Raw genomic sequence first — 16,846 nt, forward strand, 5'->3', positions numbered from 1 at the left:
GAACATTTCAAATAGTAAGATTATGTTATTGGGACGTGCATGAGGATAATACTTCCTTTCTGGTTGAGCACTGGATCTCTTCAGCCTTAGATAGCTGTAAAGCCCGCTAGGAATGTGGCTCCCTCCTAAAGTCATCGTATAGGTGATTCAGCTGGTACCCACAGGGCTCGCTTTGAGATTGGTGATGTTTTGGTTGCCATGGACACCAGATTTCAACACACCACTGAACACGGGGAAATCCATTCCATGCAAAGCAATGGAGCCAGCAGATGGGCACAGTGACAGCTAACTGCACATAGTGCTTTGACCAATATTTGTTTTGCCACCTCTAATTTAGATGATGTTCTCACCCATGAAGTCTGTAAGACTGCCTCTCATCTGAGAAACAGCTTCTTTATGGGCCAGGTAGCAATACTCACACTTGAACGTGTCAAAGTCATACATTTGTCTGGGTTGTTGAATGGGTAAAGCTATTCAGAAAAGGAAATCTGATCTTACACAGAACAAAATCTTTGTTCAGCTTGCTAAAGGATGGATCAAATGACTTCCTGAAAATTTAATTTGTCCAAGTGGCTAGCACCCCAAGAGTAATGAGTCTGTTAAGTTGGTGGGTTTCCCTAGTAACTAAATCTATAAAGAAGATAATTAGGAAAAGATAAGTGGACTTAGATATACATAAATAATGCATGAGAAGATGTTTCTTCTTTGGGACAAACCACACACCCGAGGCATTGTACTTAATTAATGAATACAGGTCAGAGATCAGTCAGTACAAGTGAATCATGAAGAAAAACACTAACTTAACCACATCATGGACTGTTGACCAGCTTACCAAGAGACCATCACCACATGGAGATATTAAAGGAACTCTCTGTCCCTCGAAGGAAATCTACTTTGTGTTTTGTAGAAGCCAGTCACATGACAAACATCACTCATTAAATTAACCGGCAAAAAGGAAAACAGCCAAGTTAATAAAAAATTAATGCATTCTATCATCTTCACATTCAGAGGTCAATAAATATAGCGAAATTCCATAAAAAACCTCCTCCCTAGAGAACACAGAGAGGTTAAGTTATTGGCAAAATAAATAATTCAATACATTTAAAGGAATTTTTACTGTGCACTTTTCCCTCAATTTATTCAGTAATAAGAAAATTACAAACCATGCTCTTGCCAAATAATTACAGTACAAACAGTAAGTTTAGGTTTTAGTGGAATGTGGATTCATAGATGAAAGGTATAAATAAATTTGATCTCAGGAAATCTGCATTATCGAGGTTTGTTCAATTACTGTATCATAAAAATTAAAAAGGAAAAGGTCTAAGCATTTTCCATTTAAATTAATTTAGAGTAGGGCAGAAGTACCTTATATCACATGGGTAAATTTAATTGAATGGTTCTAAAATGGGAGCGGTTCCATGGGCATCAAGAGGATGTTTTCTATGTGATCTAGAAATGTTGTAATACAGTAGCTCTTCCATTATTACTAAATAATTTAAAACTGCTCGAATCTGGTCTATTGGAGCCTTTAAAGGAATTCTATAAAAACAACTTTGCGTATTTAGTGCAAAATTATATTTACCAGAGAACAAAAAGAAAAGAAATCCATGCATTCAGTCACAGATGTTAACAGAGTCCTTAAACCTGTGGGGGTGGGAGGGGGGTCAGGCAGAGCACTTTTGTTTAGCATTAGCTACGAACTGAAAAGCTAATATTCTGGCATTTATGGAAATCCTTTTCAGTACAAAGGACAAATGATGAAAATCATGAAGTTTTGGGAGACTCTGTCAAATCTGTTGACAGGCAATCCCATAAATTTGGAAGGAAAATAGTGACTTGGAGCTTTTTCCTCAAGTCTGCTTAATGAGCCAGCAGCAACACCACCTGGGAGCTTGCTGGAGCTGCAGGATCTTGGGCTGTACCCCAGGCCTGCTGAATCAAAACTGGATTTTTAACAAGATCCCCAGGAGATCTGTGTGCAGGGTGAAAGTGTGTGCAACAATGGGGCACCTGGCTGCCTCAGTCGGTTGAGCATCTGACTCTTGATTTCCACTCAGGTCATGATCCCAGGGTTGTGGGATCAAGCCCCGTTTCAGGCTCTGAGCTGAGTGTGGAGCCTGTTTAAGATATTCTCTCTCTTCCCTCTCCCCCACTGTGCCCTAAAATAAAATAAATAAATAAATAAAGTGTGAGAAGCACTCATTGATAGCACAGACTTGACAATCAGCCTGTAGGGGGTAGAACCCTATTTCTGCCACTGACTAGCTGTGCAACCTCAAACAACTTCCACAACTTCTCTGTGCCTCAGTTTCCTGCCTGGGTATGATGGAGACTGTCATGGTGCCCAAGTCATGAGGTAGCTGGCAGTATAAAATGACATAAAATATGTAAAGTGCTTACAACAGTGTACACAGTAAGTGATCAATCGCTGTTCTTACATCCTTTTAGCAATCACAGGGTTCTGGCTCAAGAGTAATAAAAGACCTTGGGTCGCCTGGGTGGCTTAGTCGGTTAAGCGTCCGACTTTCACTTAGGTCATGATCTCGCGGTTCGTGGGTTCGAGCCCCGCGTCGCGCTCTGTGCTGACTGCCAGCTCAGAGCCTGGACCTGTTTCAGTCTGTGACTCCCTCTCTCTCTGACCCTCCCCTGCTCATGTTGTCTCTCTCTCTCTCTCCTAGAAATAAATAAAACATTTAAAAAAAAAAAAAAAGATCTAAGCTGTAACCCACAGAAGTGCCCCACTTCCTAGGCAGTCTATGATCAGGCAATTAGGAACTGGACTCAGCCTAGAAAAACCCACATTCCCCCAACCTACTGTCATTTCAAGGCAAATTTGAGGGGCTTACTGATGTAGGGTACAGTACACAGTTGCTTACAGAGACCATGCAAATCCAGACAGGGTGATTTCCTGCCTATGTATTCTGTTTGGTGGGGACTGAAGGGAACAATAAGGGGACTCATTTTCTGCCCTAGAAACCTCCATCCTCATTTTCTACTCATCAGTTTGTTATATACTAAAAAGTCTGATGAAACCCAATGTTGAAAATAATGTGGAAAACACCAGCACTCCCAAACACTCATGGAGGGAAAGGAAATTGATGAAATCTTTCTGGAAAGCAGTTTTGATAATCTCTACCAAATGAAAAATATCTGTAAACCTTGAGCAATTGTGTTTTAAAAATTTTATCCTACATATATATACTTGCAACAGAAGGCAAAGATACATGTATAAAAAAACATGTATGTAGGTGCACATTACATGTAAGTACTGCATATGTATAGATGCATGTTATATGTGTATGTGTGCTCTTTTTTTTTTAAAGACAAAGGTATAACTTTTTTTTTAAAGTTTATTTATTTATTTTTGAGAGAGGGACAGAGACAGCGAGTGGGAGAAGGGCAGAGAGAGGGAGAGAGAGAACCTCAAGTAGGCTCCACACTGTCAGCACAGAGCCTGATGTGGGGCTTGAACTCACAAACTGTGAGATCATGACCTGAGTGGAAACCAAGAGTCGGATGCTTAACTGAATGAGCCAGCCAGGTGCCCCTATGTGTGTGTTCTTTATAGCACTGGTTCCGACGGAAAGAAAATTAAAAAAAAAAAAAAAAATCATGTACATCAATAGCGGTTATATTATGATATAGCCATTTAATCAAACCAATATAAAAATGAGACCTCTCTTTATGCAGTCATGTGTAAAGATGTCCAAGGTACATCAAGAACATAAACTCCAGAATAGACTATGATCATTTGTGTAGATGGATAAAGATATAGGTATTTTACATCAAATATGTCTAAAAAAGAAAAAAATCATTAACAATTATATCTTCATTTTGTTATGTATCTTTCTGTATCCTCTTGTTTGGTTTTACCTTGTGGATATGAGGACAGTAATAATTTTTTAAATGTTTACTTATTTTTGAAAGAGAGAAACAGAGACAGAGCGTGAGTGGGGGAGGGGCAGAGAGAAAGAGGGAGACACAGAATAGGAAGCAGGCTCCAGGCTCTGAGCTGTCAGCATAGAGCCTGACATAGGGCTTGAACTCACAAACCATGAAAATATGACCTGAGCCAAAGTCGGACACTTAACTGACTGAGCCACATAGATGCCCAGAGGACAACAATAATTTTTAAGAAAAACTGGGGGAAAAAGATCTCAGACAACCTAACATTACACCTTCAGGAACTAGATAAAGAACAAAAAAGACCAAACAAGTCCAACGTTAGCATAGGGAAGGAAGTGATAAACTTTAGAGCTGAAACAAAACAGAGACTAGGAATACAAGAGAAAAGTTCAACTAAGAATTGTTTTTTTTTCTTGAAAAGATAAACAAAAGTGACAAACCTTTAGCTAGACCAAGGAAAAAGAGAAGACTCCAATAAATAAAATCAGAAATAAAGAGACATTACAAATGACACCACTCAAGTAAAAAGGATAAGAAACTACTATGAACAATTATACACCAACAAATTGGACAATCTAGAAGAAAAGGATGAATTCATAGAAACATACAACCTACCAAGACTGAATCATGAAAAATAGAAAATGTGAATAGACCAATAAGGAGTAAGGAGATAGAATCAGTAATCAAAAACCTCTGTCAAATAAAGGCCAGGACCAACTGGTTCTGAAGAATTCAACCAAGCAATTAAGAAATAATTAACATCAATCCTTCTTGAACGCTTTCAAAAAAACTTAAAAGGAGGGATATTACCCTGATATCAAAGCCAAATAAAGACACTACAGGACAATATCCCTAATGAATAAAGATGCAAACATTTGCAACAAAATACTAGCAAACCAAATTCAACAACACATTAAAAGGATCAAACAACAAAACCAAATGAGATTCATCCCTGGGATGCAAGGATGGTTCAACACATGCTAATCAATAAATGTGATACAGCACATTAACAGAACATAAAAGTCATATGATTATTTCAATAGATGCAGAAAAAATAAGTGACAAAATTCAACATCCAATTATGATAAAAACTCTCAACAAACTGGGTATGGAAGGAACATACCTCAACATAATAAAGGCCATATAAGAGAAGCCCACAGTTAACATTACACTTAATGATAAAAGGTTGAAAGCTTTTCCTCTACGATCAGGAACAAGACACAAGGATGCTCACACTCACCACTCCTAGTCAACATGGTACTAGAAAACAGAATCCTAAAATACATATGAAACCACAAAAGACCCTAAATAGCCAAAGCAATCTTGAGGAAGAACAACACTGCTGGAGGCATCACACTTCCTGATTACAAAGCTATGGTAATCAAAGAGTCTGGTACTGACATAAAAACAGACACACAGACCAATGAAACAGAATCAAGAGACCAGAAATAAATTCACACATATATTACCAACTAATATCTGACATGGAAACAAGACTATTCAATGGAGAAAGGGCAGTTTCTTCAATAAATGATGCAGGAAAACTGAATAACCACATGCAGAAGAATGAAACTGGACTTCTAACTTACACCACTCACAAAAATTAACTCAAAATGGATTAAAGACTTCAGCATCAGTGAAAGAAACAAAAAGCTCCTTGACATTGGTATTAGCTCCTTGACATTGGTATTAGCAATGATTTTCTAGATATGACACCAAAGCACAAGCAACAAAGGCAAAAATCAGGTCTATATCAAACTAAAAAGCTTCTGCACAACAAAGGAAACCATCAACAAAATGAAAAGGCAACCTATGGAATAGAATATCTGCAAATCATATCTTGAAAAAGGAGTTAATATCCAAAATATATAAACAACTCCTAACAACTCAATAAATAACTTGATTTAAAAATGGGCAGAGGAACTGCATAGACATTTTTTCCAAAGACGACAGACCAATGGCCAAAACAGGTATCCGAAAATGTGCTCAACATCATTAATCATCAGGGAGATGCAAGTCAAAACCACTATGGTATCTTACCTCACCCCTGTTAGAATGGCCATCATCAGAAAGGCCAGAAATAATAGGTGTTGGTAAGGATGTGGAGAAAAGGAAATCTTTGTGCACTGTGGGTGGGAATGTGAACTGATACAGTCAGTATGGAAAACAGGCACTTCAAAAAACTAAAAAGAGAACTACTATGTGATCAAGCAATTCCACTTTTAGGTCTTTATCCAAAGGAAATGAAAACAGGGTCGCAAAAAGATGGATGCATCCCCATGTTCACTACAACATTATTCATAATAGCCAAGGACATGGGAGATCATAAGACAGACCCTGCCAAGGGGTGTCAAGAGGCAGACATTTTGGTAACTGCTCAACGGCCATTTCCCTCTCCTTTCTTCTTGCTGGTCAGAAGTTTCATCCAAAGACAGAGATTAGAAATGGAGGACACTAGTCTTCCCAGCGTCCCCTGAAACCAGAAGTGGCCAGTGCTGGACAATGACACAGAAGGGAAATTCTTCAAGTATAAAATGTTCTATACAATTTTAAAAAAAGATACAAGAAAAAAGCCTCAGATCCTTCCTTTCTATGTTAGGTGTATGGGGACATAATGCTTGGAATGATAGTAACTATCTTACAACCCTAGAGAGACGCTCCGACGCTGAGACTTGCAGAGAAAAGGATGGAAAGGGCTTGGGTTCCGATGTCTTTCTCAAGTTGCTTGACCAATCTGGAAAGGCCTAGCTCAACACCCCTTAGAATGTGAGGTAATAGGGGTGCCTGGGTGGCTCAGTCGGTTAAGCGTCCGACTTCGACTCGGTCATGATCTCACAGTTCGTGGGTTTGAGCCCCACATCAGGCTCTGTGCTGACAGCTCAGAGCCCGCTTTGGATTCTGGGTCTCCCTTTCTCTCTGCCTCTCCCTTGCTCGTGCCCTGTCTCTGACTCTCAAAAAAATAAAACATTAAAGAAATTTTAAAAAAGAAAGGAAAGTGAGGTAATAAATGTCCCCATTATTTAGATGACTTTTTACTGGACATTCTATGATCTGCAGCTAAAAGCATCCCCACTTAACACAGCCGCCAACCACTTGCCTAGGAGTGAGCCAAGGACCCAATTAACAATCCAATAATATACATATATTCTTTTAATCATGGCAGGAAGATAGATTCCTTCAAAGTATTGGATATAATTTTCTATAGGACATGCAGAATCACTTTTGATTTTCTGTTAGTAGACACGAAAGGGAGTAACACTGATTTCATTAAGCAGCTACTATACACCCGGCACTAAACTAGGCGCTTTATCTAAAGTGAGTCACCACAGCAACTTCCAGAACAGTTCTCTTTGGTTGGGGAAATGAAATCACATCTGTATTTTCTCAAATCTCGCTTAAACAATTTAGCATTTTCTTTCATTACAAATGCAGACCACAAACTACCAAAGTACTTGTGACTTTGCCACCTATAGAAATCACAGATATATTCCCGTCACGCTGCAGTTGTTGAAGACAGCTCGAAATATCGTTGACCCTCATCGCTGTTTCAAAGGTACCACAATCCTTAGGCTTGCTGCAAAATCTTGTTATTTAATGTGTTAATAAAGAACACATATGCTACTGCATCACAATTCTAAAAATGTTTTGGTAACTGGCTGTCGATATAATTGGCTTCCTTTGTAATCCTCCGTGTTGATTTCATCCTTCTAAAAATGCTATTCTGAGAGGTATTGAAGGCTTCACCAGATTTATAAAGGAGTCCTTGGCACAAAAGGGGTTTGGACCCCTGCAACCAGTCCCCTTTATGACCGTTCTTAATACTGTTCACCCCACTACCCATACAGAAAACTAGGGTGGTCTTTTTAAAAGGTAATGAAGATGAAGACATTACTGGTTAAACAGGAAACATGTGCTAACTCCTGACTGTCCTGGCCCTTCTCTTTCTGTGAAATCTCCAAGAGGATTCCCACCTCCGGGGGCTTTGTCCTTGCTGTCTCCTCTGCGTGGAATGCCTGCTCTTAAAGCAGCCACTTCATTCTCATGCTTCAGTGATGAGGCAGAACATCACCTCCACAGAGAAGTCTTCCTGGCTGATGTCTGCCAAGCAGCACCTCTCCCCTCTCCTGCCCTGCCCCCAGTTATTTTCTGCTTAGCTCCTTTCAGATCACTCGTGACAACATAATTATATTGCTTTTTGTTCACTAGTAACTCCTGGCATCTAACAAGGTGCCTGGAACATGTAGAAACCTGACCTTCGTGGAATGAAGGAATAAATGACAGAATAAGTTAATAAGGAAGCTCTGATTCACCCATTTTATAAGTAAGAAAACTGAGGCTCAGAGATGTCAAAGTATTTTTTTTTAATTTTTTAACGTTTTTTTATTTATTTCTGAGAGAGAGCGAGCGAGCATGAGAGGGGAGGGTCAGAGAGAGAGGGAAGACACAGAATCTGAAACAGGCTTCAGGCTCTGTGCTAGCTGTCAGCACAGAGCCCGACGTGGGGCTTGAACCCACGAGTTGTGAGATCATGACCTGAGCCGAAGTCGGCCGCCCAACCGACTGAGCCACCCAGGTGCCCCACAAAGATGTCAAATTATTTGTCCAAGGTCACCCAGTGGCAAAATTATTTTAACTGCAGCCCCTAAGCCTTCCCTTTATCCCTCCACCATTTTTTTCTAACTTCCTTTTGCCTGCTACATTTTCACCAATCTGGAAAGCATAATGGACCTAATACAAATTTTTATGGTGTGATTTCATAGGACTTTAGGGTCCCATTGCTCAAGGATATCTGCCTAACAAACCATCAAAGCTACTTCCCTGGAGTATTTCCAGGAGAGCTAAATTGAACAAAAATATATTAGCTGGTAAGAGTGACTCTTCCTTTTGCTGTCTCTACACATATACACACACAATTTTTCTCCTCTCTGAGTCTTAAAAATACCAACAATAAAATCAAATGGAAGAAAGAAAATTCAGAAAAGGGTAACCTAAGAAAGAAAAAAAATTATAACCCCCCGGGGTAAACACTAGCATACGAAAGTACATGCGATAAGGCACTTTCCCCAAGCTTCTGTGGACAGTTCTGGCCATATGCCTCCCAGTAGCCAACATCTAGTGAGGAACATGTCAGTTACGTGACATAGCCTAAGATTAAAAATTCAATCAATTTCCAGGAAGAGTACAACCATTCCTGTTTCTAAGGACTGAGGGAAATTCCCCTTGTGGATCCTTACACTGAAAGCATGACAGGAGACAGTAATCGGTATTTTCAACTACAATCTTATAAAGAAAAGAAAATAGATCAAGCTTCAGAGAATGGTATCTTATGGTATCTCTTAGTAGGCATGCCTGGTATAATGCCAAAACCTACGCAGCATTGGACGGCCTTGCTATTTGAAGCCTGGTCCCTGGACCGGCAGCAGCACCTGGGACCTGGTTAGAAATGCAGAATCTCAGGTCCAATGCCAGGCCTATTGAATCAGTCTGTATTTTATTGACAGGATCTGCAGGTGATTCCTCTGAACACTAACGTTCAACAAACACTGGTCTAAAGCTTATACTAAAAAATGTCTAAGAGACTACTATTCACTTATTCAGTCAACACAGATTTACTGAGACCTTGGTGGTAGGAAAGGATTCCTACCAATGGAACACCAAGGGCATCACCATAAAGGAAAATAATGATAAATGGGCTACCATTGAAGGTGAGTGGCAAAGTAAGGCAGAGTAAACAATACTTGCAAGAATACCGGAAGAAAGGTTGAGTACCTAAGTATGTGCCAGGTGCCACCTTAATGATGGGAATATAGCAATGATACAAAAACTCTCCACACTTACAGAGCTTACATTCTAATTGGAAAAGAACACAGACAAATAAAATGGAACAAAAAAAGGGCAGAAGTCAGGGGACGAGGTTGCAGTTTTAAGCAGGGTGAACCGAGAAAGTCTCACTGGTGAGGGAATGACCTATACAAGGTCAGAGACCTAGCTATAAAAATAGCTAGAGGAAGAGTATTCCAAGCAAAGGGAACAGCGAGTACAAATACCCCGAGACAATAAATGCCTGAAACAGCAAGAAGGCCAGTGTGGTTGAAGCAGAGTGAGCAAAAGTGGAAGAGGTATACAGGGGGGCCAGGTCATGTGGGGCTCTGTCAGCCATTTTAAGTGTCTTAGCTCTGAGAAAGATGAGAAGCCACTGGAGAAAAGGTAATAGGGAGCCACCACAGGATGCTGAGTGGGGAAACAACATGATGAAGTGCTTTTAAGATTGGTTCCTCAGAGGTACATGTAATTTGTTGTGAGAATCCAGCTCAGAGTACATTGCACTAATCCTAGTAAATGGGGATTCATTCATTCAACTATTTATTAGGTGCCAGCGCTGTGCCAAGTAGTGTGGGGAGGATCTGGACTAGAGCGAGAACTGAGGGAACTGCCGGAGGAAAGTGCATATAAATGACATTGAAAGGAAGGAAACCCAGGATAGAAGAACAGATTATTTAGACAGAAATGACAGAAGATCGCAGCTCAATTTAATCAAGGTTTATGGTTCATCTACAGAGGGCAAAGCCATATGCTGGCGAGGACGCAGGAGTGGGGATGGGACAGGAGATGTCTATTTTCCCCTCATAAGGGCTTCCAGCCGGGCATGCTTAGCCCCTGCCCTGCACCTTTCAAGCCTGAATTTCTCGCATTACTGCAGCCGAGGCTGGCATGGAGACTGGCTTATCTGCTCAGGTTAGGAGCTGGTGTGTGTATGTACCCTCAGAGCTTTTTCTTTCTCCTGGGAGCAGGGCCCAAAGCACCTCAAATTGATTAGTGTAAAAAGATACATCTGATTTGGCAGGAGGGAGGTCTTAATAAATGTCTTTTCGGATCAGTGTTGCAGACTGTCCCTGGGTCACCAGTTTTGGGGCAAGGAGTCTGTGTTTTGGTCTGTTTCCACCTGTATGACCTGATGGGTCTCCCACTCTTTGCCACTCCATTCAGAAGAGAGGGCCCCAAGGCATGAAAAGGAAAGAGGCAAAAAAACGAATTTGAAAATTGCCTACCACCAGACTGCAAGGTCTGCGGGGCAGATGCAAATGCAATGCAAATGATATGTAAATAGCCCTGTGGCCTTCGGAAAGGTTTTATACAATTGGAAGGGCCCTTGGGGAAAGGGCTAGCCGATAACAGTGACTCAGAAGCAGAGTGAACTATTTCAAGACAAGTTTGTCACACAGATCTTTGCTGCCCTGCTAGCACAGTGCACAGTCTTTAGTGATTTTTTTCTCACTTGGATCAACCTCACCTGCTATAAATAAAAAAATCAAGCCTGCCTGTTATCTTAGAAGTTATCTAATTGCACTTTTGAAACACGGTGCACCTTTTTCTTCAAACACCTGTTTCACCAAAATAAAGTCAAGTTAAATGTGTCATTTCCTCCCTAGAACAATATTTGGCTCCAGTGGATTATGAATGAAATGCCTCTTTCCGTTCTAGTTACTATGATGGTTTGGAGGATTTTTTTCCCCGTACTCCACAGGAACTGGCACATTCTCTCCTAATAGTCACATGCTGTATTCAAAGTGGATCCAGAAAAAACAACAACAACCCCATATGTAGTTATGAGATCCAATTCACTTCAAGGAGCCACTGGAAAGCTATTCATTAAGAAAACCTGCCCTGTCAAGCATGCTGTCGTCTTGACAATCCCAACTACGCGTTTTAAAATGAAAAATGCACATTCTATTACAATGGGGTAGAATTCTGTCTGCATTTATGTATTTAACAGGATAGCCCCATCAGATACGCATTTTAAAAGAGCCGTGAGAGGAACTGAATAGTAAGCAACACAGTAAGCACAGGAGACCCGCAGCTGGGCAGGAATTCCGGGTTACAGATCCCGGGCGCGGGAGGGAGTGGGGGGCGGGGGGGAGGAGGTCGCCGAAGCAATTTACCTCCACGTTAGCAATGGAAACAATGATAGCATATCCAGCCCCCCAAACTTCCAATACTTTGCTAGCACTCGTAACTTTCGGAAGTGCTTCAGCTTTTTGGCAGGAGGGTCAGAGAAAGGGAAATCCTTTTCATGTTCGAGTTTTTCTTTTCACACTCGGAAGAGCCTCCGGGAAGCTGTTGCGCAAAGAGGCATCTGAGGAGATGCCACGATAGGCGCAAAACACGAACAAAGCGCAGAGACGCGGAATCCCAACAAATGAGAGAACGAAAAAGAGAGGAGAGAAGACAGACACCGGAGATAAACCTCTGGAGACTAAGGACACGACAGCGCCAGACAGAGTGACCGAGAGAAGAAGAGCCGGGGAGCGCTGCTCCCGCCGCCAGGAATCCCGGGAAGGGCCGGGCAGGCGGCGCGCGCCCCCCCGCGGCCGGGGCTGCCTCTTACCTCCTGGGCGAGCTTCTGCTTGAGCACCAGCGCTGCGCACAGGTAGCCCGCGCGGCCCACGAACAGCTCGTCGGAGCCGCACTCCAGGAAGGAGACCGGCGCGCAGACGGCGCACAGAGCCCGGAACTTGCCCAACGGCTGCACATAGTCGGACCGGCCCAGGGCGTGGTACACGAGCGTGGCCACGGCGTACACGCCCGCTCCCCCGAGCAGGAAGGCGGCGCGCGTGTCGGCGTCCGGCTCGCCCCACTCCTCCGCGCGGGCGCACGCGTCTATGAGGCGCTTGGCCGAGCGCAGATAGCGCTCCCGGGCCCCGGCAAAGAGCGGGCTCTGCGCGACGTGGTAGAGCATGTAGGCCACCCCGGCCACGCCGCCGTACAGCCCTCCCTGGCAGCTGCTGGCCGCGGCTGCCGCCCCCCGGGCCTCAGCGCCGCCCCCGAGCGGGGGCAGCTCCTGGAGGATGCGCTCGATGGTGGCGGTGACCAAGGGCGCCACCGCCTCCTCGCACTGGCCCACCAGCAGACTGCCCTGGTAGTCATCGAAGCGGTTGGCGAAGCAGCGCTTGGTGTCCATGCTGCCGCCCGTGCCCCCCAAAGCCGGGCCGGGGTCCGCCTGAGGGCGCGCCCTGCAGCCCCGCGCACCCCCTCTGGTTCTCTGAGGCGCTCGGCCGGCGGTTGATGCGGCGGGGATGGAGCGAGGAGGCTGAGACGGGAGGTGACAAGAGGAGGCGGGCGCGCGGAAGAAGCACGGAGCGGGTTGCCAAGTGGGGCACCCGGCTGCCGCGAAGCTCCCGAGTGGCCCAGGCGGCCGCGGGGGATGCGCGTCGTATGCCCCCCTCCGAGAGGCCGCGCCCTCGCCGAACCCGCCCCCTCCTGCGCCGCCGCAGCTCGGCCGCCTCTCCAAGGGGCCGAGGTGATCTCCGGCAGGACCCACGCGGGGCCCGCGCCACTCCTCCCGCTCCGCCCCCGGCTCCTCCCTTCCCGGCGGAAGGCCAGGGACGCGCGGGACACCGATCCGGAACGCCGAGGCTGGGCGCACACGCGCACCTGGCGGTGGCGGTGAAAGACCTCGAGTCTCTAGTGTACTCAGAGCGCGGTCCTCGAGTCGGCAGATCGCCTCGAGTCGGCACCCAGGTGGTGCCTGTTAAAAACGCAGCGGCTCAGACTTCGTCCCAAACGTATTGAATCGAAATTAGCATAGTTAGCAAGAGCCCCAGGTGATTCACACGCGCACTAAAGGTTGAGAAGCCCCTGAACTAGGGAGAGAAAGAGGGGGGGGGGAACTAGAAAAAAACCGGAGCGCCCTCCTGCAACTTGTTTCTTCATCTTGGTCACTTCGGAGTTCTCATTCTGAATGTTTCCATCCCAAAGGCTGAGAGGTCGTCCCGTTTCAAGCCTGGCATCGATGGAAGGCCCGCATAGGGAAGCCCCGTTGGCCTTGGTCGTCGTGTGGCCTTTCTCGGAGCACACACGAGTGAGAAGGCAAAGAACCACACGAGGTTAAGGTAAGAGAGTGGGGGTCCTGCCTTTCTCCTGCTGTAGAGAGCACTCCTTCCCGTGCATGCACAGTAAGAGTCATTAACTAGGTAATATGGGGCAAACGCTGCTTGAGAATTTGAATGAGGCTTTTTTACCCTTTTCTGCGAATTCTTAGGTACCTCTCTCCTCCCTTTTCCCCCATGTTTCCTCCCTCCTACTCTCCTTCCACGGGCGTTATTGAGGGGCTCCTATGGGTCCTGCACTCTGGAAATAGATGGGTAAACAAAGGAGACAGAGTCCTTAGCCTTTTGGAGTTTCTCATCCACCGGTAAAGACGGGAGATGAGCACTTACACAAACAAGTTGCCTTTTTTTGCTCAGCCGTTTTAAAATCTTCCTTTCCCAGAGGGTTGACAAGTGAAGGCCAAAGGTCGCCTCTCCCAGGGGTATTTGCGTTTTGATAGGGACTGTGCAAGACGCAAAAGACTAAGTGTCAGTAGTGGGTACTTGTGGAAAAGTTTTTGACACTTTGCGGGGAGAGCAACTTCTTCACTTATTTGAAAGGCCAGTTTTATTTGGAGGCAATTTTTTTCCCTAAAGTGCTAATTGTCACAATGACTTGGAAGCAGAGATTAAATGGCCTGCCCCTCTGTCTTTGCTTGATGCATTCTGGAAAAGAAGCTCTGTGTGCCAGGATTACTGGCAGGACTCACACGTCCGCACAGGGACGTCCACACAGGGGATGGTATGGCCTACATCCTCCTATAATGCTGCCAAAACAGGTTTTATTACTTTTTTAATTTAATGTTTTTTTTCCACTTTTTGATAGAGCCTGGCCAAAACGGGTTTTTTATTTATTTAAAAAAATTTTTAACTTTTATTCATTTTTTTTGAGAGAGAACGTGAGTGGGGGAGGGGCAGAGAGAGGGAGACACAGAATCCGAAGCAGGTTCCAGGCTCTGAGCTGTCAGCACAGCGCCCGATGTGGGGCTCGAACTCACTAACCGCAGGATCATGGTATAAGCCGAAGTCGGCTGGGCTGCTTAACCGACTGAGCCACCCAGGCACCCCAACAGGTTTTATTTATTTATTTAGGCAGAGAGCTTGATGCATTAAGCGTATCAAAGGAGCAACTGTTATGTTTAGTTTCTCCTGGGGCTTCTTCCTCATCCCTCAGTCCTAGGAAGCATTTAGGAGTGACTTTCGTCCCTTCAGACAAGGAGATATACAATGCAAACCTTCACAGGCAGAAATGAAACCTTATTCCATTCATTTCTCCCTGCTTCCCCCTTGTCATGGATCTGGAGACAACTCCGTTACTTTTGACTTTGATTATCCGTTTACACATCCCGGCAGCAATGACAGGGATTTGTGCTGCCTGACTTCAAAATAAAACGGTCTCCACGAGAAGGAGCTCTGCCTTTTCCCAGTTAGGTCAGCTCCTCTGTTGCCCCAAAATTCTGCATAGCAAGCAATCCCAAGGTCTGATAGCCTCTAACAATTGCTCATGCATCTGGGATCTTGGCTGGGCTCATTCATGTATCCGGGGGCGGGCTGGCTGTTAATGGTGTGATGGGTGCAACTGGGGTCCATCTAGTTCACGTGTCTGTCATCCTCCAGCCAACCCCAGCATGCCTGCCTGGCAGTGGTTACAGGGGCAAGAGCACCAGCGAAAATATGCAAGACTTCCTTAGGTCTGGTCTTAGGACTCAGGTCTTACCTTCCTTAGTCTATTAGCAAATCACACGCAAAATACAGGGTGTCTTTATGGAACTTCACAGTACATGACAACAGGTGTGTTTACAGGGTGGGGTGAAGTACTGGGGTTCCTAGGGGTTTGGACAGTGATGCCAACAAGTGGAACAGAGGTCACAAGCTGGATGTGAAACAGCATGATTTGGGAGAGGCAGGAAGCTAGCGGCATCCGGGAGCCCTCTTCAACTCAGAGGACAAGTTAACCCTTTTACCTATAAATGTCTTTCCCAAAGACCTCACCACTTGGCCTGCTGTACAAATTACCTGGCAAAACTTCAGTCCAGAGCATCCTTCAGGGTGGAGCTAGCTCTGCAGGCCACATGAGGCCTCGCCTCCGATTGCCATATACTTAATTTGCCAGCAGTAGTTTTTATTCTGATATCATGACTCCAGTAGAAAACGCTCTCCATGAGCATACGGCCCTTGTTACATTGATGTACTGATGTGCTTCAAGAGCCTAGAACAGTCCCTGGCACATGTAGTGGGCACCCAGTAAAAGGTTGTGAAATGAATTACTATGAGAGCATCACAGCAAGGTAACCTGGACTGGAGAATGCAGAACGAAGCCTTTATTGAAAATGTACCCTGATTTGATTAACCCCCTACCGTTTTTCCTGGCTCCTTTTGCTGTTATGAATGCAAGGATGTAAACATTCGGCAGTCTCTACCTCCTTTCTTTGTCTCTCCACAGTCTGGTGACCGGTACACTTTACGGTGACTTCACACAATCTGTTTTTACGAACTCTGTGTGGGAGATGACATCTTCCAGATATGGCCCGAGCAGCAGCTGCTCTGCCATGTGCTCCTCTGCAATGTGACCCTGCCATTCCTCTCATTAGGAGGCGGGGTGTGTGTCCCCTCTTCTTGAATCTGAGGGGGCTTATAACTGACTTGTAACCAATAGGATGCAAGGGAAACTATATTGCGTGACATCCAAAGCTAAAAAAAAATAAAAGAATGCAGCTTCTGGGGCGCCTAGGTGGCTTAGTCGGTTAAGTGTCCGACTTCGGCCCAGGTCATGATCACACAGTTTGTGGGTTCGAGCCCCGCATCGGGCTCTGTGCTGACAGCCAGCTCAGAGCCTGGAGCCTGTTTCAGATTCTGTGTCCCCCTCTCTCTCTGACCCTCCCCTGCTCACGCTGTCTCTCTCTCTCTCTCTCTCTCAGAAATAAATAAAAAACATTTAAAAAAATGCAGCTTCTATCTTCTGTGTGGGGCCACTCATACTTGGAGCCTTAAAGCACCATGTGAGAATCTGACCACCCCGAGGCTGCCACATTGTGAGGAAGTGCAGATAACATGAAGAGGCCACTTCCAGGTGC

The 16,846-nt window shown here is 44.8% G+C and overlaps 1 protein-coding gene across 2 annotated transcripts in view; it reads right to left on the reverse strand.

Annotated features, from left to right (window-relative positions):
- The window catches only part of LANCL3 (LanC like 3), a 97,419-nt gene extending 84,483 nt beyond the window's left edge, over positions 1-12,936 (reverse strand). For both annotated transcript variants that reach the window (XM_039256391.1, XM_039256389.1), the window contains exon 1: positions 12,293-12,936. In XM_039256391.1, the coding sequence (XP_039112322.1) occupies positions 12,293-12,865 (573 nt within the window). In that variant the 5' untranslated portion in view covers positions 12,866-12,936. The remainder of the gene's footprint in view (positions 1-12,292) is intronic.
- Between the last annotated feature and the right edge of the window lie 3,910 nt (positions 12,937-16,846).

This window comes from Hyaena hyaena, unplaced genomic scaffold (genome assembly GCF_003009895.1).
Source record: "Hyaena hyaena isolate Hyena2069 unplaced genomic scaffold, ASM300989v1 scaffold_12, whole genome shotgun sequence".
Taxonomy (NCBI): Eukaryota; Metazoa; Chordata; class Mammalia; order Carnivora; family Hyaenidae; genus Hyaena; species Hyaena hyaena.